General features: G+C 44.4%; 1 protein-coding gene across 3 annotated transcripts in view; it reads right to left on the minus strand.

Annotated features, from left to right (window-relative positions):
* Nucleotides 1–22,500, minus strand: part of ATP6V0A4 (ATPase H+ transporting V0 subunit a4) — a 46,209-nt gene that overhangs the window by 18,605 nt on the left and 5,104 nt on the right. For all 3 annotated transcript variants that reach the window (XM_061166431.1, XM_061166429.1, XM_061166430.1), the window contains exons 4-14: nt 22,124–22,218; nt 17,978–18,103; nt 17,407–17,501; nt 15,950–16,076; nt 13,188–13,270; nt 12,210–12,303; nt 9,474–9,686; nt 8,518–8,668; nt 7,273–7,412; nt 5,070–5,227; nt 1,168–1,261 (exon numbers count right to left, since the gene is read on the minus strand). In XM_061166431.1, the coding sequence (XP_061022414.1) occupies nt 1,168–1,261; nt 5,070–5,227; nt 7,273–7,412; nt 8,518–8,668; nt 9,474–9,686; nt 12,210–12,303; nt 13,188–13,270; nt 15,950–16,076; nt 17,407–17,501; nt 17,978–18,103; nt 22,124–22,218 (1,376 nt within the window). The remainder of the gene's footprint in view (nt 1–1,167; nt 1,262–5,069; nt 5,228–7,272; nt 7,413–8,517; nt 8,669–9,473; nt 9,687–12,209; nt 12,304–13,187; nt 13,271–15,949; nt 16,077–17,406; nt 17,502–17,977; nt 18,104–22,123; nt 22,219–22,500) is intronic.

Raw genomic sequence — 22,500 nt, forward strand, 5'->3', positions numbered from 1 at the left:
AAGAAGGATGAACATCGAAGAATTGATGTTTTCGAACTATGGTGTTGGAGAAGACTCTTGCGAGTCTCTTGGACTTCAAGGAGATCCAACCAGTCCATCCTAAAGGAAATCAGCCCTGAATATTCATTGGAAGGACTGATGCTGAAGCTGAAACTCCAATCCTTTGGCCACCTGATGCGAAGAGCTGACTCATTGGAAAAGACCCTGATGCTGGGGAAGACTGACGGCAGGAGGAGAAGGGCACGACAGAGGGTGAGATGGTTGGATGGCATCACCGACTCAATGGACATGGGTTTGAGCAGGCTCTGACAGTTGGTGATGGACAGGGAGGCCTGGCGTGCTGCGGTGCAGGGGGTCGCAAAGAGTCGGACACGACTTTGTGACTGAACAACAGCAACATTATTCCTCTCAACTGTCAGCAAGTAAAACTGTGGTCTCAGGTTCTCTTCCAACAAAAAGAGCATGGAGAAAACGTTTATCAACCGTATCTGCCAAGTTCAGGTCCAGATGCTTGTGCTCATTTGGAGCACAAGTCTGCCACCTGGTGGTGATATGTGCTAAAGCCACAGTACCAGTGGCTTTGCACTAACATGCGTGCGTGACCTCGAAATCGCTTTGCACCTGAAGTTTGGGCAAAGGAACACCTTTGTTTGGCTCAAATCCAACTGAGGTAGATATAATAAACCAATCAGAGTTAACACATTTTTTAAAACTCTAATTCTATGCAGTAAAATAAAGCAAACATAAAAGCAAATCCATACTTCTCTAGGAAAAAGTTAAGACGTTAATCATTGGAAGAAAATGCCAAAGTTGGGAACCTGGCTAGGATGCTAAATTGCTTATCTAATAAGCATATTTTCCAGGTAAACAAGTGCCTTTTAAAGAAGCAATTGTTAACCACCAAGGGTGTGGTTGAGAAGAAAGAGGCAGATGTTTGGGAAACTGCAGGGAAAATGGCCCAGTGGCTGGATACAGGGTACAAGTAGGATGTGTACTCAAATCTGGGGCAGTGTGTCACAGACACCTCCATGACCTGCTCTTCTATCTCAACACATGTTTGTGGGTTTCATAGGTTCTAGCACTTCCTTCTCCTCCACACAGAGGAGGGGAAGAAATCTCCTCAGCAAGACATTTTACATAATATTTAACCTCAGAAGACATTATTACCGGATCAATTCCAAACGGGTATGGATTTCCAGAGTACACTCCTGGAACAGCTGGGTCCAGCTGCAACAGTGGATTCATTTTCAATACCTGCATGCTATTGAGAGCGAAAGGAAAAACAAAAACAAAGCCAGTGATCAACCAGAGGTAGGAAAAATACTACGGGAACATCAGTCATCCACTTGCAAGCAGCCAATCAAAGCCTAACTGTTGGTGTGACTCACCAACTGTTTCATTCAATTAAGAAATAACCATGCTTCCCTGGTGGCCCAGCGAGTAAAGACACTGCCTGCAATGCTAGGAGACCAGGGTTCGATCCTGGGGTTGGGAAGATTCCCTGAAGGAGGAAATGGCAACCCAGTCCAGTATTCTTGCCTGGAAAATCCCATGAACAGAAAAGCCTGCAGGCTACAATCCATGGGGTCACAAAGAAACTGACTTTTACTCGCTGAATAAGCACTATGTGCTAAACTACAGAAAATACCCTCTGGCTCCCAAGGAGGTCACAGTCTGAGTTTCCCAAGGGCTCTCAGCCCGATGAGGTAAAGAAAAAACTACCCTACATCAAAAAAGAGGCAGGGGAAGGGGTGACAGGAGCATACGTACATGCACACTCAGTCGTATCTGACTCTTTGCGACCCTATGGAGTGTAGCCTACCAGGCTCCTCTGTCCACGGCATTTCCCAGGCAAGAATGCTAGAGCGGGTTGCCATGTCCTTCTCCAGAGGATCTTCCTGGCCTAGGGATTGAACCCACGTCTCCAGTGTCTCCTGCATTGGCAGGCAGGTTCTTCCAGCTGAACAACCAGGGAAGCATAGAAGAAATAAAATCCAGCCATGGGACCAGCCTGGGAAATCTCCCCTGGGGGCACAAGAGCTGATCCTGGAGGAGTGAACTGGCTTTCACACGTGGCCCCTGACCTCCGGGAACTAAAATTATGGTCCATTGACTGCCTTTAAATCTGTGTCCCCTTCTCACTCAGAAGTACAAATGTCAAAGAGCAAGAACTTCTTACTCTCTGTGCAAACCTAACGGGGTTAAGAACATTAGGGCTTAATTTTTTTTGTTTTTGTTTTTAAGAGCACATGTCTATGAAGGGACCCAAGATTGAGTATTTGAAAGGATGAAGAACAGAACGTCGGTAACGTAGGCTGCCTAGAAACACATTCCCTCCCTCCTGCAGCTAGTGTGGTGGTGGTATTGTAGCCCAGTTCGGGGAGTTCAGGAAGCCTGATTACGCTGACCAGGCTCTCAGCAACAGTGGAGGCAGCTGGGCCTGACTGGCCATCTCACACCCAGACCCCAGTCCAAAAGGCACGCCTCAGTGCAAATGCCTGGATTTCACTATCAGAGATGTGTTTGTGTGACAAAATAAAAAGAGGAAATTGGCCTGGTGCCCACAGCCAAGCCATAGTATCTGCCGTTGAACATAAGCAATTTCACAGAACATCAGATAAGGCCACAGGGTGACCATGGTGGATCAAGACAAAAACAAGACCATTCCACAATCATATCTAATGTCAAAACATGGACATTTCAAGATAAGGACACTATCCAAACCACAAAAATGACCTAACCTTCCCCTTATCCTCCCTGAGGCCAAATCCTCAAAGCCCTTCTAATAGCCTCTTACTGAGAGTGGTGCACGGTCCCCAGTGAAGGAGGTTGTGACAGTGTCTCTAACCCACTGTCAGGGTAAGCAGGCCCAAGACTTAGCTTGTAGCCTGTAACCAAAACCCTCTGCTGTGCCCTCTGCCACTCTGATGGATGCCTGTGGCTTCCCTTCGCCTCCCTGCTGAAGTCCATCCATGTGTGGGTATGGGACCCAGCCTGGGGCCTCAGTCCAGGCATGGCCTCAAAAGTCTGGAATTGGGGGCAGAGGTCATCTGCCTGCACACAAAAGAACAATATTCTGTCCCACGTTTACAGAGTGACAGCCAACCATAGGACTCCGACCTTTCCCAGGCACACTCCAGGGCAAATGAAAATTTGGGTGCATGGTTTGATAAAGTTTTGCCAATTTAACACGTTTCTGAGTCTATCACTATGCTTATGAGTGCAAACCTGAAGAGCAGCAGTAAGCAAGCTGTCTTCAAATGGATGAAAGTTTTGTTCTTCCAGGCATCTCTCCAGGATACTAATTGCAAAAAAAAAAAAAAAAAAAAAAACCATAGACATGGCCATCTGTAATTGGAATCTTGCAAAATGTTTTCTTCTTCATTTTTATTTATTTATTAACATTCCTGTCCTCTACTACAGGGCACTTGGACCCAGCAGAGGGACTAAAAGGAGATTCACGGAGCCTCGGTAACACACACCCAGCACTACCATAGCCCCTCTGAGCCCCCCTTCAGTCAGCACCAAGCCCTCACATGCACTTAGGACGCTCCACATCAAAAGGAACCCTGCGCTGAATCTTTCCTAAGAAATCCTGGGATGAGATGGATGGTGTTTTCTCTTTCCCCACTTACAATATGCAGCGCAGATTTAGCAAGCTGGTAAGACCCTTGACATGCCTTCAATAGAAAGTCCTACTGTGCTTGAGAGAGAAAACATGGAGGAATGAATGTGCATCCGGTCAGGCATCTGTCTCTCCTTTCTCGAGGTGCTCTCCTGTCACTTCCCCTGGATGCTCCAGGGCAAGACAGAGAAACCCGAAACTGACCTGAAGCATCTGTGGGGCAGACGTGAGCAACATTACCTGAGGCTTTTCAGCCTTGGTATGTAGCCCCTATTTCCTGGTGGCTCAGCGGTAAAGACTTGCCTGTCAATGCAGGAGACACAGGTTCAATCCCTGGGTCGGGAAGATTCCCTGGAGAAGGAAATGGCAATCCACTCCAGTACTCTTGCCTGGAGAATCCCATGTACAGAGGAGCCTGGCGGGCTATAGTCCACGTGGCCACAAGAGTCAGACACGACTGAGCTACTAAAACAACAACAGTAAAGTAACCTAGAAGCTCCCTGGTTATCTCGTGTGATGCCGGCAGCCTGGGGTCCCCCAAAGATCACAAAGTCGTCAACATTCCCGTTGGTTTCCCTTGAAGCTCCCTCTCCTCCACTGTCCTCCTCCCTCAATTCATCACACTGACCCACTCCTCAAACTCGAAAATCTTTCTCCCTTTCCCCAATCTCCACTCCTGAAGTGCTGTTTCCATTCTGATGACTGTGTGTCTGAAATATGGCACAATAACCAGGGATGCCTGCGGGAAGTGTGCCTCAGGCGAGGGGATGCGGAGAGTTTCCAGGTCTCTCCTTCCTAAAGCCAAGACTTCTCCCCGCCAGCCAGCCCACAATATCCCCTGCCTTCCTCACCCTGTCACCCGCAAGGCAAATACAGGGAATGAGCAGTGCAAAACCTCTTCCTTTGCTTTTAACCAGTCAAGCTGTTCTGAGCAGTCAAAGATAATGCCCTTCTGCTAAGCCTGGGGCTTTGAACACTGGAAACCAATCATTTATACAGCTCAACACCTGCATCAGTCTCTCTTCAAGCAAAGCCTCCTAAGCACGTGGATGCATAATTTCACTCTCTTTCCGATTCCAGGCCAAGCAAGAAAGTTTCAATGCCACCTTCTTCTCCCAAAGTCTTCTTGCTTTCATGACTGCTACTCTGATGCCCAGTTTATACCTGACCCACCCTTGTTTTCACAACACTGCCTGGGAGTGGGATGCATTCCAGGATACCTACACAATTTGACTGAAGTTTTGAAAAAACTTTCCATGCATTACAGTGACCAGCACAGTTAACTGAGGAAGTGACACAAGGTCTCACACTCCATAGATAACGCTGAAGTATTTGTTCAATTGGTGGGCACACCTCTGAGCAGAATGAGGCACAGAAGGCCCCGGGCATGCAAACTGAGTCCACCTGGATGACCAGTGAGTGACCCACCTCTGTCCCAACTTACCTCCATGTGCCATTTCTGAACATGGGTTGGACACTCCAGGAAGAGCCGAAGATGTTCAAAGACTTGGAGAAGCAGTCGTTGTAGATCAAGCCCGTGTAGATGGAGAAGATGCCCATGAGGAGGATGAGGTACCGCCCATGGAAGAAGGTGTTCCAAATCTGGCCCCAGGAAGTCAGAGGACAACCGTCAGCGAGCTCTGAACCAGACCCCAGAGACGAGTTTTAAGGAGGCCCCCAGCACCACCGGACAGCTGCAGCCAAGACCCAGGCGTCCTGCACAGAGGGGCCGTGTCGGCCACCAGGCGGGGGTCAAAGTGATCCAGACAGAAAGGGCACACCCACCCGGGTCTTCCTGAGCTTCTAGAGCTGATCCAGAAAAGTCCTGAAATGGCAGTTATTGTGGAAACAAACCACATAGCCTCACAGCCTTTAATTCAGCCTTGGTTAGAAAATGTAACTGAAGAAAAGTGTCCGCTGTAACGAATGCGCTTGAAAGTGAGCAACTGCTGTCTTACTCCTTCCAGGAGACAAGAACAGAGCTGCCACTTACGCTGCTAAATTGTATTCGAGTCAAACCTACACTTGTGACATTGAGGGGGCCTCTCTGGTGGCTCAGACGGTAAAGAATCTGCTGGCAATACAGTAGACCTCGCTTCGATCCGACTCAGGAAGGGCCCCTGGAAAAGGGAATGGCAACCCACTCCAGTATTCTTGCCTAGAGAATCCCATGGACAGAGGAGCCTGGCGAGCTACAGTCCATGGGGTTGCAAAGAGTCAGACATGACTAAGGACTAACATGTCACTTTTACTGATAATGCTGAGTCTCTAAGCACATCCACTAAGAAAAGGAAAGCACTTTCTGTAAGACTGGTTGATATATATCAGTCATTCTCAAAACTGCTTAAGTATGAGACTTTAAATATTAATTATAGGAAAGCATATCTGTCAAGATGCTTGTCATGGAAAACACTATTGGACATAGGTTGATTCTCCCACTAACCCTGTTTATGATTTGACTAGCTATGACATCATTGAACTAGCTTGACTTAAGTCAACTAGTATTAAAGATGGCAGGTATTCTTAAAATTCAGGATAGAGTTAAAAGGTATGCATCCAGCTTATAAATTGTACCACAATGGACACAAAGTGATACTAACTGATTAACCATAAAGAAAGCTGAGCACCAAAGAATTGATGCTTTTGAACTGTGGTGCTGGAGAAGACTCTTGAGAGTCCCTTGGACTGCAAGGAGATCCAACCAGTCCATCCTAAAGGAAATTAGTCCTGAATATTCACTGGAAGGACTGATGCTGAAGCTCCAATACTTTGGCCACCTGATGCGAAGAACTGACTCATTGGGAAAGACCCTGATGCTGAGAAAGATTGAAGGCAGGAGGAGAAGGGGATGACAGAGGATGAGATGGTTGGATGGCATCACCGACTCAATGGACATGAGTTTGAGCAAGCTCTGGGAGTTGGTGATGGACAGGGAAGCCTGGCGTGTTGCAGTCCATGAGGTCACAATGAGTCAGACATGACTGAACTGAATTGATTAAGTTGACACAATGCAGGCTTGAGTTATCCCAATCTTCACAATACTGTGAAGGGACTTCATGGAAAATATGTAAATTTCAAGTGTGAACTGATGTGAAGACATGATATTCAGGATTTCTCAGTGTTACATAAAGACACTGAGAATGGGCTGATTGTAGAAGGGCTCTGCCATGAAAAAATAGTTGTGATATTTTGAGTGAAAAAAAAAAAAAGCAAGCTACAAATTAACATGGACTATTTCATCTCAATTTTAGAAAATTATATACTTGTGTATAAGCACAGAAAAAAGGCATTAATTGTAATTTTCTCTAGGTAGTTAGATTATTGTATTTTCCCAATTTTTACAAGAAACATATATCACTTTTCTAATCAAAGGGGGAAAAAAATCAATGTTGGAAAGAAAAGTAAAGGAAAAGATCAATACTTCGTTGAAAAATATACAATAAACAAAGATGGTACTGTACCAAACCATCCAAAGGATTTACCTTTGGCCAGGAATTTTTATGCTGAATTCTAGTCCCTTTTTTAACTTTCCATCTTTCCCTTACTTTTCAAAACATGTTATTTCCACAGTGAAAACAACAGACACATTTTTCATATTCTACTTATAACCTCCAAGGAAACAAGTGAGACAGTTGATGGGCACCCACCTCATTGGTCGACTTTTGAGCGAGCAAGTGTTTCTCATTAAGGACCATCCAAAGGGCTGCCAGGAACATCACAGTTCCATGACCACAGTCTCCAAACATCACGGCGAACAGGAAGGGGAAAGTGATGATGGTGTAGGGAGCTGTAGAAGTGAGATCACAGCGGCCTGAGTCCTCCCAACATTCTTTCAGCCACATCAAAGATTTCCCTACCAGGCTCCATGACCTACAAGCTGGTCCCTTGCGTCTTTCTGACTCTGTCGTCCCTCACCATCCCCACCCCTGACACTCACTTAGCCCTCACATACATTAACTCCTCAGTTGGTAAATATTATTACTCCCTACTTTACAGATGAGCTGAGTTATGGAGCAGCTAAGTGGCCTTCTGAAGCTCCAATACTTTGGCCACCTGATGTGAAGAGTCGACTCATTGGAAAAGACTCTGACGCCGGAAAATATTGAAGCCAGGAGGAGAAGGGGGCAACAGAGGATGAGATAGTTCGATAGCATCACCAACTCAATGGACAGGAGTTTGAAACTCCGGGAAATAGTGGAGGACAGGGAAGCCTAGCATGCTGCAGTCCATGGTGTTGCAAAGAGTCGGACATGATCTAGCAATTGAACACCACCAATAAAAGTGACTTTCCCCAAGATCACAAAGTTTAATGGGATTTAAAACCAGTTTCCTCTCTCTAAGTGCTTTCTGTACCCTGTCCACTACCACATTTTGTTTGTTTTCCAACCATTCACATGCACCACACACCTCCAGCAATTACTCACAGGACCCTACAATACAGGTCACAAATTAGATTCAGACCCAGGCTGGAGAACAGCAGCACCATGAACTACTTGGCTAATGGACATCTGGTCTACCCCCTTACTTTACAAATCAGACTCAGTGATACAGTATCACTGAGAATCCAGTCTTCTGAGTAAAAGTCCTATCTGTGCCCATTGCCATCTCTCCCACACAACACTATATGACTTGAAGATGCCTAAGATGACCCTCACTGAATCAGTAAGAAAATGAAAACTGAATTTGTCTGCCTGAGAACAGGTGAAATCCTGTCAAGGAGCAAATCTTGCTAATCACCATTTCAAAAGACAATTTGGGGCATTAGAAAACCAAGTAAGATTTTAGGAATGTCACAGTTCAAAGCAATGAATTGCCAAGGTCACCACTGTGATAAATCTTATTCAGTTTTCATTTCAAGCTGCCTGGTTGAGAAACACATCAGATTCCTTTACCTGGGTTCATCTCCCGGTAACTGCCTATGCCATATGCATCTACAATATTCTGGAAGCCAGCTGTGAATTTATTTGTCCTGTTAAAGGTGGGAGGAGCTGTTTTAGACTGCACTGCTGTCAAGATGGGGACCATGGAGGAGCCACTTAGTTCCTGCAAAAAGAACATATGAGAAGATGTTAGGAAGAAAGCCATCGGCTGGGTGTAAGCACATGGATCACAGTCCAACTCCTGTCACTTACTCGGTGAACTTGGGACAATTTCTTAACCTGAGACTCATGATATCATCTGAAGTTAGTACTTATGTAATTTATCTTAAAGGAGAGTTGTCAAAGAGAGTCGAGTTCCTCCTGACTCTCTGGCAATCTCCATCCTCAAGCTCCTGCAAATGTTATGCACAGTTCTGAGCCCTCTGCTCTTCCTCCCTTCCTTCCTACTTACTCTCTCAAGAGTTTATTCACTTTCCAAATTTTGTTTCTATATTCCTAATGGCCTTGACCCTCTCCCAAATTTCAATGGGGCAAATAGGTGATGAGACAGGCCCCGCACTGGGCAGAGAGAGGACTCAAGAGCACGGTAGGAGTTACACAGGTGTGTGAGTGCTTAGCACAGCGGCAGGCGTGGGGAGCCAGCCACTCCCTGCGTTCTGGCTATTGTTGCAGGTGTCTGGTTATCTGTCTTTCCAGCCCGACAAAGCTAATGGAATGACAGCACATCAGTGCCCAGTACATTCTTGCTAAGATCAAAGAAATGTTGCCTGTGGGTCAAGCACAGAAGAATAGGCATTTCTGACATGTGCCCACACACTGGGTAAGGACCGAAGGCGTAAAGACAGAGACAATCCTACCAGGTAAGGGTCACATGATCTAGGAGGCTAGCAATCTGAACACCTGGCAGAGGGCCCACTCAACTGGACATGACCCCCCCCACCCCCTGCGCCCCCATCCCCACAACGCACCACGCCTTGCTCCAGTGCCCTCCTGATGCGCGCAGTGTCTGCCACCGGGAACCAGATCTCAGCGATCACACACTGCTGGGTGACGTCGATGTTGCACATGTTCAGGATGTGGTAAATGGCCTTCATCTTCTGCACCTTGATGACCCAGGAGTGCCAGTTGGCAGCTGCTTCTTGCAGGAGGCTCTGACGGTGAGACTCTGTCTGTGTTAACACCTGGCCGAAAAAACAGCACCCACAAAACAAAGGACACTCAGGGAGATGCCAGATAGCATGGCAAAAATGCAGGATAGCCAGACCTGGAGGCGTCCTTGGCTCCTGGCCACTCCTCTGCCTCGCAGTTCTCACCAGGCCTTGACCTCCTGCACTAGAGGTTAAAGTCCTGAGGCCAGGATTGTATCTTCCTTTTCTTCTAAACTCCTTATAGTACTATTGTGATGGGTTGAATGGTGTCCCCACAAAAGACATGCTGAAGTCCTAAGACTGGTAGCTGGGAACATGATCTTACTTGGAAATATGGGCTTTGCAGATGTGATCGAGTTAAAATGAGGTCATGCTGGAGTAGGGTGGGCACTATTCCAGTATGACCAGTGTTTTGTAAGAAATTTGGACACTGAGGCCCACAGGGAAGATGCATGCAATGGAGGCAGAGACTGGAGTGATGCATCAACAAAGCAAGGACCAGCAAGGATGGCTGACAGCCACCAGTGGCTGGGAAGATGCCTTAGTCCACTCAAGCGGCTATGATAAAATATCATAGACTGGTGCTTTGTAACAAAAAATTTTCCCAGTTCTGGAAGGTGGAAGTCTGAGATTAGCATGGTTGAAGGCCCTTGTCTCGGCTGCAGACTTCAAAGTCTAACACAACATGGTACAAGGGGGAAGCCAGCTTTCTAGGGTCTTTTTAAAAGGGCATTAATCCCATGCAGGAGAACCCCAATCTCATGAACTAATCACCTCCCAAAGGCCCCATCTCCCAATACCATCATCCAGGTCACTAGGTTTTTATGGGGTTTTGTTGCCTTTTATTTTTTGCTGCACTGGGCCTTGTTGTAGCACACAAGCTTTTTATTACTTCACTCGCGCTTTCTCTAGTTGTGGCAAGCAGGGGCTACTCTCTTGTTAGGGAGCACGGGCTGTAGGGAGCACGGGCTCAGTAGTTGTGTTGCATGAGCTTCGTTGCCCCCAGCATGCGGTATCTCAGTTCCTGGACCAGGGGTTCAACCCATGTCCCCTGCATTGGCAGGCAGATTCTTCACCACTGGACCACCAGGGAAGTCCTAGGCATTAGGTTTTTAATATTCAAATTTTGGGGTGATACAAACATGCAAACTGTAGCAGAAGAGGCAAGCAAGGATCCTTTCCTAGTGCCTTCAGAGGAAGCCTGGCTCTGCTGACACCTTGATTTCAGACTTCTCACCACAGAACCGTGAGAGAATAAATTTCATTATTTTAAGCCACCCAGTTTGCAGTAATTTGTTACATCGGCCAAAGGAAACTAATACATCTATTGAAATGCCTTACATACCAAACCTCTCCAATAAATGGTAAGCGAATTAATGACTGAAGGAATGATAGGTGATCTGGCCCACATAGGATTTGTTTAAATGGAACCAGTTTTTGTTCTGATGATACAACCCAATAACCCTTTCAGTAACCATTACACAGGGCTACCCAAGATATCTGAAACCTAAGCGTAAGTCTAGCCTAACTTTCATCCTCCTCATGAGACTTTTGCTTTGTTTTGGCTGTGCCACCTGGCATGCAGGATCTCGTTCCCTAACAGGGATCAAACCCGAGTTCCCTGCAGAGGAAGCACAGAGTTCCAACCCCTGAGCCCCTAGGTAAGTTCCTCCTCATGCAGTTTTCATAAAACCAGGCAAAATATTCGGGGGAAAGGACTTCAGGGGTAATTGCTTCAAGGAAAGAGTCTCCCTGACAAGTGACAAAGAGGGAAGAGAGAGGATTAGAGAATCAAACACTGCTTTTTCTGGGAAGATGAACACACACACATCTAATTTCTAAAGATACTCATTGAGGACCTAGAACTGTGCTGACCTAAATAAAAATTAAAATCCACTCCCCCAGGGGCACCAGCCACATTTCAAATGCTCAGGGGTGACATGTGGCTCACGGCTATGACACTGGACTCGCACGTTATATAACATTTCTGCCACCACCTATTGGACAGGGCTGATCTGGAATACACCATTTGATATAGGACAGTGGCTTTCAGGGATTACTCACAAAGCTTATGACTATTATTGAAGAAAAGTCCTATGTTTTGAGAGCCATCCTAGGTGACAACAGATTCAGTAAGAGGATATGAACTGGGGGCGTGTTTATATGTGAAACCTGACTCACTGCCTTGACAGAATTAATTGCTTGGCTCACACAACCAGGCAATTCCATGGAGAAAAAAATCAGCAAGACTGGCTGTTCGCCTTCACTGGCTAGTGAGTTATATCACAGAGGTGGCCTAGGCCAGTCTGGCAATAAAAGGTTCCTTTTATCAGCCTGGGGTGGGGAACTGAAAGCTAACAAGGGCTGTGGTTAACTCTAAGCCCAGGCAAAGCATCCCTGACAAGCAGAATCACCACGAGCTTAGTGAATGCCATCCGTCTCCTAATTATGAAGCCTTCTGCAGCAACAGCGAGACAAGCATAGCAGACATTCCAGCCAACCTTGGAGCAAGGAAATGGCAGGTGTTTACGTCACACGCCTGAATGCCTCACTCACGGTGAATAAATCTTCCAGCCTCATGTTGACACCCTGTAGCATCTCTTTGCGCTCCGACGCCAGCTCTGGGCATGGGTACACAGTGGCTCGAAACCTGTGTTTCAAACATTCCACAGGACACACGTGGGTGACTGCCAAGAAGCACAGGCACATCCTTTTCTACTAACCCATCCCTTGTCCACTTTGGTTAGATGACCACCTTCCCCCACAGTAACCATCTAGTGAGCAGCCAGACAATGGATCTCATCCTAAGATTCCCAACACATTGCTCACACCACCTGAATTAAACCTGTGGCTCTATTATATGAATGGGCTCCACTCAAACCACAAAACCCACCAACTGTTATATAAAAACAACTGCAAGCTTGACTAGTCTCTTCTTCTCCCCAGAACTTACTGTGTTGGTGTCTTTTCTCTACTGAATTTCTGCTTCTAAGGGGCTGCACATAAGATGATTCAGTAACCTCAGAAACAACTAAGCATGCAGTTTGCTTGTTCTTTAGCAGCTGATAAAGGGGATGTGAAGAAATCAACTGAAATGTCTTTTTCGACCTTTTAAATTTTACTCATCAAGATCTCTCTGTTCCTATTCCCGCAGTTACTAGAAAGCAGTTGCCTTTTTAGCTCTATTATCAAACGTGGGAAAGTTATTCTAAAACCTTAAGCAACCTCAAAGAAGCTCTACTCTAGTCTTGCTGTTCAATTGCTAAGTTGTGTCCAACTCTCTGCGACCCCAAGGACTATAGCCTACCAGGCTTCTCTGTCCATGAGAATTCCCAGACAAGAATACCAGAGAGGGTTGCCATTCCCTTATCCAGGGGACCTTCCCCATCCAGGAACTGAACCCATGTCCCTGCATTGGCAGGAGAATTCATTACCACTGAGCCACCAGGGAAGTTTATTTTGGATTTATTGCACAGACCCTGAACTAATCCTGACCCAAACAGCTGATGAAAAGAACCTTTAATAGTTGCTTACCCATCACAGACCTTCTTGATTTTCTCCCTGAGCTGTTCTCCTTGATAAAATATGATGAATATATTCTTTTTAATTTCTTCTCTCTGGAAAATCAGAACAGTAAAATGTATGTGTTTAGAGTTTATTTTTTCTAAATTTAAAATTGGAAAACTTCAACTTTTCCCAGTTGATTCAAGTTAGTAATATTATGATTGAGGTCAAGGCCATGGAGGCAGGCTGGGTGGGGCCTCAGGCAGGCTGATACAGCCTCAGAGGGACAACATCACTGTCTGCTACACCAGAGGGATGACAGCTGAACCCTGTATTCAGCTCTGAGCCCTGTGTTTAAGAGATGTGTTAATAAACAAGAAAACATGCAGAAGAGAGGGAACCAGGATATGCGAGGCTTAAAGTAAAAGTAGCTGACCTAGCTCACCGGAGTTAACTCATAAACAACATCTATACTTCAGGGATGAATGGTATTTGACATTTAACAAAGACAGAGCCAGCAGTCATATAGGGATGTGAGAGCTGGACCAGAAAGAAGGCTGAGCACCAAAGAATTGATGCTTTTGAACTGTGGTGTTGGAGAAGACTCTTAAGGGTCCCTTGGGCAACAAGAAGACCAAATCAGTCAATCCTAAGGGAAATCAATCCTGAATATTCATTGGAAGGACTGATGCTGAAGCTCCAATACTTTGGCCCCCTGATGTGAAGAGCCGACTCATTGGAAAAGATCCCCCTGATGCTGGGAAAGACTGAAAGCAAAAGGAGAAGGAGGCAGCAGAGGATGACGGTTAGATGGCATCACTGACTCAATAGACCTGAGTCTGAGCAAACTCCAGGAGATAGTGAAGGACAGGGAGGCCTGGTGTGTGGCAGCTCATGGGGTCTCAAAGAGTCAGACACAACTGAGCAACTGAACAATAACAATGAAGAGCCAGGTCTAATGTTTGACTCACATACTCACTGTATATGCCCAAAGGAACACTGATTAAATGCATTTTTAAAGTCCAAGTCTAACATTTCATAAGAAAAGGAAAATGGGTATTTCACAAGCATATAGGGAAATGTTCAACCTTAACTGTAAGCAAAGAAATGCACTTTTTTACTCTTATTTAGTTTGGGGTGGGGAGTGAAGGTAAAATGATGAAACCCATTGTTGGAAAAGTGATAACAAATCCAACACACTCATCACACATGACTTACGTCTCAGGTATCTTTGGAATCAGGTATGACTCCACTGAAAAGCTATTTGTCAGGACCCATCAAGGATCATGAACATGCCCACACCCTTTAAGCCAGCAATCCTATTTCCTTGAATTCATATCATGGAACTAGGCCAGAAGTAAACAAAAATTCACATGCATGAAGATGCTTATCATAGTGTCTATATTCTGGAGAAAAATTGGAAATTAAGTGTCTAAAAACAGTGAATGTCAAAAAAAAAAAACAGTGAATGTCACATCAACTCAATGGAAACATTAGGCACCAACTGAAAATAATATCAAAATGAACTCTCTTTGGTAGCTGCTCACGGGAGCAGGAAAGGGGTATTTTAGGATTCGGGGAGCCACCTGCTTTAGATTATTTCCAAAGGTCCCTCACTCATGGAGCACCACTCCCACCCATGGTCCTTTGCTGAATCTCTTAGATCTTCTTGTCTCTGGATTCACCAGGCCCAGGAATCCATTCTGACCACACACCATCTGCTCAGTGGCCTTCAAAGTCATCAGGCTAAAGTCATCTTACTTTATAAAAACTCTCTTTACCACCAGGACTACAGAATGTCAAAACATGATTATGAAAAGTAGTGATTCAATGTCACATTTTAAAATATTAATATTTATAGGACCTACTATAATACAGGAGGGCATTTATATTATCTAAAATCAACAGAAGGCAAAAAAAAAAAAAAGATTTCCAGGTTTTAACAACCATATTAAATCACACCTGCCTATAGCTATGGACTACAGAAAAAGAACACAAGAAAAAAATAAAAATAAAGACATGAGAATGGTGAAGTCTTGCACTTTTTAAATACAAACTTTTTTCTTATTTTAAATCTCATTTAACTATGAAGTTGTTTTCCATGAAATAAAGCTTAAAATTGCATTTTTAACCCTTATTTTTTAGACTAGATTATGATTTTTTAAAGAAATAAACCAAGCCTCTTGGAATGAAAAAGTGGATTTAAATACTAACCAGACAGGTGGAAGAAGCAAATCCTACAGAATTAGTGGCAGTAACATGTGGCACTCAGTGAAGGAGACCCTCAAAATCATTCCAAACATATGGTCTGTTGACTACCAGGAACTAATCGCCAGCTGGTTAACAATGTGGGCTCCTGGGCACCACCATAGACCCACTGAATCAGAATCCCCATTGAACAACATCTTCTGCTTGAGTGCACCCTGGAGCTTGGAGCACACCGACCGACATCAGTGATCAGTGCTTTGTGATGAAGACACATCTGCTGACCCATACGGCACCAGTATAGCCAAGTTTCCAGGAACTGGTCCAGTTAAGTCATTTGGAGGAATGACCACTTATGAAGTGCTAACAAGACTCAGTCCTGGAACTGACCTTTCATAGGTATTTTTGAAAAAGAAGGGATGGGGAAGAAAAAAGAAAAGAAAGGAGAAAAAAAGGAAATTGATATTAACTTCATAGAGCTAAAGATTCAGGATTTGAGAGAACAAAACCCCCCTGGCAGGGCAAACCCCTCTGGTGGGGCTACAGGAAACTTAAAGAGAATGTTTTCTGCAGCCTGAGATACCCACTGTAACCGGATCTTCCAGAACTGTGTCCATCTCACTGAACTTTACATAGATGTTTCCTCGGCAAATTCGCCACAGCAACCTCTCAAAGGAAGCCATCCTCTCCCGGTTGATCACACCGGCTGTGAACCTGAGCAGTCAGAAGAAGAGATGTTACTGAGGAACAAGGAGTGGGTACAGGCAGAAGACCCCATGGGATGTGAAGATAAGCAGCCAAAAGGTAGAAGCCCACTGCCCTCTGAGCAGGAAGGAAGGACATGGCCCTGCTTAGCACTCTGGATCCCAGTCCCGATGTACCCCAACTCCCCTCTGACCTCCTGTTTCCTTTGACATGTCCACATGTCCTTAATCATCCCAATACTATACATTCACTTATTTGCAACTAACAATATGATAGACCATTCATTATATCATTGTAGATAAAAAAAGCAAGTGTTTAATCTGCTCAAAATGGTCTCTATGCATTTATATAAATAATGTACTAAGACTGAGATATATGTATTGACTTATATACATCTCTACTTAGAAACTTATCTAGATACCTAGATGATTGTATAACTCAAACTTTTCACATTAACTTTATATTTAATTATTTATTTGGCTGCACCAGATCTTAGTTGCAGCATGTGGGATCTAGTTCCCTGACCAGGGATTGAACCCAGGCCCCCCTGCTTTGGGAGCACAGAGTCTTAGCCACTGGGCCACCAGGGAAGTCCCCACATTAACTTTAAAATGGTTACTTTCATTGGCCCATTATTGTAAATGTATGTTGTCCAGTAACATAATCTTCTGATTGAAAATTTTCAAAACATAGTTTCCTTTCCATTCCAATTTCAATGTCTAGTGCCTCGAATAGCAGGCCCCTAAGTATCTGCTGAATAAAGAACTAGAATTCCAAAACTCACTTTCAATTTTACTTCAACAGTAAATGAAATCCCACCATTTTGAACCATCACACATTTTGGTGGGTATTATCTTACTCTATTACTTTTACTTGTGGAAGACATGACTGCCCAACTACCTCATTGCTAATTACACTTCAAACTTCACACTCCAAATCCATTATCAAAACAGTATTTCAGAGACAAGGCAAAAAAAGACATGTATCCCATAGCCCTGTTCTAAAGACAGGGACAGTCAAGAAACTCCATCTAAACAGTTATCACTACATCCTTCCCACGTGGAGACAATATAAACATTGCACTCTTCAGACTCAAGAATGTCAGTCTCACCATCAAAAAGGTAACACTACCTACAACTCCACTAGCCAGGTCAGGTTAGACTTGGGTTTTTTACTGGATGGAGGCCTATAATCATGTGAAATAGTCCTCTTGTCAGTCATTATTTGTCCATTCATTCATTCACTCAAACAGTCAGGGAAATCTACCACACGCCAGGCACTGAGCATACAGACCAGGGACCCATCTACACATCACTTTTACAGCAGGAGTTTCACTAACCCCAGCTTTCCACTAATGTACGCAGGCGTAGGTCTTAACTCCAGGAGACCAGAAGTGTCTTCTACAAAGAAATCATCTGCCAAGTTGGCTTCCGTCTGAAAATCAAAGAATCACTATTTTCATTTAAATGTACTTAGACTATCTTAAAAGCACCCACATTGCATGGCTCTGTCTGCTTTTATATAATTACTCAATTTTCTACAAATAGCATTCAGAAGACATGATGCTTAGACCTAATCTAGTTTTCTGTTTCAAATAAAGATTTAACTTTGCATTTAAAACAAGGTCTCTTCCTACCAAAATCCCAAATCTGCTCAAACTAACTGTTGTTTTTTCTGACTTCCATTTCTCTCTGGGCCATTTGGGCCATGTACTTTATTAATGAGCTCCTTAATATTTTTGCATTCATTTCAACCAATGCCACATGCCACCCTAACCCTTGTTAGCCAAAGCCCAGCCAGATGACAGAAACATCACAATTTACTCATATTCCAAAACAACCAGTTGTCAAAATAGAAATTTGAGGTTCTAGAGAAAAGGATCCTTGAATACACAGTCCCCAAATTACAACCTCAAAGAAGTCCTGGGTTTTCTTCAGGAGGTGTTTGAATTCCGTCAGTTCTAGGAAGTTTCTCTTCAAAGCCTGATAGTTCTGATTGGCTTCCTGAAGCTCTCCTTCCAGTTTTTCCAGAGCAGTCTTTGCAGGAGGAAAAAGAAAGTAAGCCAGGCAGAAAGCACTATGACATTTACTGTACATTAACCACAACAAATAATATCAAGTATGCAGAGCATCACAATGTAGCTTGAAGCTGAAAGGCCTGTTCAGTCAAACTCAACAAGACTATGGAGCTGAAAATACAGACATCACTTTGCTGACAAAGACCTGTACAGTCAAAGCTATGGCTTTTTCAACAGTCATGTACGATGTGAGAGATGGACCATAAAGAAGGCTGAGCACCGAAGAATTGATGCTTTCAAACTGCGGTGCTGGTGAAGGTTCTTGAGAGTCCCTTGAACTGCAAGGAGATCAAACCAGTCAATCCTAAAGGAAATCAACCCTGAATATCCATTGGAAGGACTGAGGCTGAAGCTGAAGCTCCAGTACTTCAGCCACCTGATGCAAAGAGCCAACTCATTGGAAAAGACTCTGATACTGGGAAAGATAGAAGGCAGGAGGAGAAGGGGACGACAGAGGATTAAATGGTTGGATGGCATCACCAATTCAATGGACGTGAGCTTGAGCAAACTCTGGGAAATGGTGAAGGACAGGGAAGCCTGGATGCTGCAGTCCATGGGGTTGCGAGGAGTCAGACATAACTTAGCAACTGAACAACAAGTACCGCCATGGTCATACACTCTCAGGAGTTCCCTTAACAAATGGGGAGGACCAGAAAACACTCTGGGGAAGGAAAATGAGCTATATGAGAAGTCAAGGCATTGGGGCAAGTCACATATCAGCATGGAGATTTTTGCTTTCATTAAACAGGTAACAAGTATATTTGTTTCCAAACTGACACTGGTTATTTTAGTGCTCAGACATTCAGTCACATTCCACTCTTTGCGACCCCATGGACTGTAGCCCGCTAGGCTCCTCTGTCCATGGGATTCTCCAAGCAAGAACACTGGAATGGGTTGCCATTTCCTTTTCCAGGGGATCTTCCCAACCCAGGGATTGAACCTGCATCTCTTATGTCAATTTGAAAACAAAAATACTTGTTACCTGTTTAACAAAAGCAAAAGTCCCCATGCTTGTCAAATTTTAATGTAATATCAAAGAATATCCACAATTATTTGAAAAGACTATTAAAACACTCCTCCCTTGTCCAACTACCTATTTTTCAAGACTAAATTCTCTTCATATACTTCAATGAGAACATATCACACAGATTCAAAGCACACGAAGTCAGTCTTCTATTAAGCCAAACATAATAAATTTGCTAACAACATCACTCTTCGCTAAAGTTTTTTCTTTGAAAATACCATTTTCATTAAAAATATTAACATATAAGGAGATATTATTTTTAATGAATTAAGAAATATTTTACTCTTTTTAGTTTTAGTTTCTAATGCAGTTGTTGCTCAGTGGCTCAGTTGTATCTGACTCTTTGCAACCCCGTTGACTGCAGCACCAGGCTTCCCTATCCTTCACTATTTCCCGGAGTTCACTCAAACTCATGTCCATTGAGTCATCCCCGTCTCCTGCCTTCAATCCTTCCTAGCATCAGGGTCTTTTCCAATGAGTCAGCTTTTCGCATCAGGTGGCCAAAGTATCGGAGCTTCAGCACCAGTCCTTCCAGTGAATATTCAGGGTGGATTTCCCTTAGGATTGACTAGTTTGATCTCCTTGCAGTCCAAGGGACTCTCAAGAGTCTTCTCCAGCAGTAAATATCAATAAATATAACCCTCATAAATAAAGCTCTTTGGGATCCTCAACAATGTGTAAGAGTAGTATACAATTAAGGAACCAGCCCAAGGAGCCTGTAGGACTTGAGAGGTAAGACAGGGCCAAGAAGAGCAGATTTTGCTGGCCACAATGGCCCTGACTCAGGCAAGAAGGAAACCATCAACACTCTCAAGCAGGGAAGTGACAAAGTAGAGTGATACAGTCCATGGGGTCACAGAGTCGGACACAACTGAGTGACTGGGAATGCACAAAATAACCTATAAGGGAAAAGAATCTGAAAAAGAATATATAAAAAGATTATGGTGGAAACATGAGCCATTAAGTCAGCTCACAGTTTACAAGAACAGCTGTAGGTGTTTGGGAAGGTGAGGGGGATGGCAGCAGGAGTGGAGCTGGTAACTAACCAGGCTGGTATTAGAAAACTAGTGGTAGGACCGAAACTGGAGATGATTTTATGGAAATCCTATTTGTAGGGATTAAAACTTTCTCCTCAAATATCCAGATTTTAATATGACAAGATCGAAAATATATTTAAGTGGAGTTGTCAGTCTTGCCAGTCTCATGTTTCTGTTGGAGAATCTAGATTTATACCACTGGTGGCTTCAACAATTTCAAGAATTTTAAATTATCTTAAAAGAAAACAAAAAAAGCACATGAGAAAACCCAGCCAGAGATAAGGCTCAATCAATGAAGCTCTTCCTTACCTGCTCACCTCTCTTAGTGAGCCCTTTCTCTTTTGAGGATAAAAAGTTCTTTTTAAAAAAAAAAACAAAAACCAACAGGGCCTTCCAGGATTTTGATCTGCCCACCTTTTGACAACATGTGAAATGCCAGGCTTGATGAATCACAAGCTGAAATCAAGATTGCCCAGAGAAATATCAACAACCTCAGATATGCAGATAATACCACTCTAATGGCAGAACGTGAAGAGAAACTAAGGAGCCTCTTGATGAGGGTGAAGAGGAAGAGAGTGAAAAACCTGGCGTAAAATTCAACACCACTCAAAAAATTAAGGTCATGGCATCTGCTCCCATCAGGCAAGGTCCCTTCAAGGCAAATAGAGGGGGGAAATGTGGAAGCAGTAAATGATTTTCTTTTCTTGGGCTCCAAAATCAGTGTGGATGGTGGCTACAGCCAAGAAATTAAAAGATGCTGCTCCTTGGAAGGAAAGCTGTGACAAATCTAGACAGTATATTAAAAAGCAGAGACATCACTTTGCCAACAAAGGTCCATACAGTCAAAAGCTATGGTTTTTCCAGTAGTCATGTACAGATATGAGAGCTGGACCAGAAAGAAAGCTGAGCACCAAAGAATTGATGCTTTTGAACTGTGGTGTTGGAAAAGACTTTTGAGAGTCCCTTGGACTGCAAGGAGATCAAACCAGTCAATCCTAAAGGACTGAAGAACCCTAAAGAATATTCACTGGAAGGACTGATGCTGAAGCTAAAGCCTCAATACTTTGGCTACCTGAAGCCAAGAGCCAATTCATTGGAAAAGACCCTGGATGCCAGGAAAGACTGAAGGCAAAAGAAGAGGGTGGCAGAGGATGAGATAATTGGATTGGCATTGCCATCTCAATGGACATGAGTCTGAGCAAACTCTGGGAGATAGTAAAGGACAGGGAAGCCTGGCATGCTGCAGTCCATGGGGTTGCAAAGAGTCAGACACAACTTAGCGCGGAACAACAACAGTAACCTTTTGACATCCTCTCCCCCTGGCTCACCCTCTCTCCTCTCCCCACAGGCTGCTCTAGAAGCTCCTAGAGGCAAGGTCATGTTTCACCAAGGTGTCTTGTGCACAGCAATACTCAGTGTTTTACAAAAGCATATTGACAGAGAAGGGAAAGAAAGGGAGAGGTCCTCCAGCCATACAGGCCTTAGCTAAAGAAAACTGCTACCTTCTCCCACTTGACCTCAGAAGCCAATCTGAGAAGAGGCCTCAATCCAGAGTGGACCCAATGCATCAGACAGACAATTAAGAAGCAAACCACTGGATCCCACAACTCTACTTCTGGTTATTTATCCAAAGGAAAGGAAATCATATCTGGAAAAGAAATGGGCATCCTCCTGTTCATTGCAGAATTGTTTACAATAGCCAAGACATGGAAACAACACACATGGCCACCAACAGATGCAAGAGTGACTTTAAAAATTGCACAGGGGGCTTTTCCAGGGGGAATAACACTGAAAAGTGGACCAACACATAAACCTACATCCACGCCTTCAGCAATGGGGTAGAGGACCATGAGAGGCTTGCAGGGTTCCCAGGAGACAGACTTCGATATCATCCTCTGTAAAGTCGGAAAGAACCTACCTCCAGGATGATCATTTCCCGTGGGAAAGGGGTCAGCGGGGACTTCTCAGGCACCTGAATCTCAATCTCATCTTGCATCTGATCTTCCAGAAAACCTGAAGGATGAAACCCCACCAGAGAGCCCAAGGTGAGTGTGTTTTCTCATACCTAAGAAATGGGGTCAAGTAGGACAGATGCGTTTCCCAGCTCAGCTGCCTGAATTGCCCTGGGACCTGCCACAGAACCTGCCCCCCATCTCTAGCCCCCTCTGCCCCCAACCAGGATCTGCCTCCCCCTAGAGTAGCAGTATCACACATAGGGGCAGACTGCAGGACATCACCCCTGCAAACCATTTCCCTCCCTGCCAGTGCACATTCAGACTGCAAGCAGAAAACTGG

Source organism: Dama dama, chromosome 18 (genome assembly GCF_033118175.1).
Source record: "Dama dama isolate Ldn47 chromosome 18, ASM3311817v1, whole genome shotgun sequence".
In the NCBI taxonomy this organism is placed as follows: Eukaryota; Metazoa; Chordata; class Mammalia; order Artiodactyla; family Cervidae; genus Dama; species Dama dama.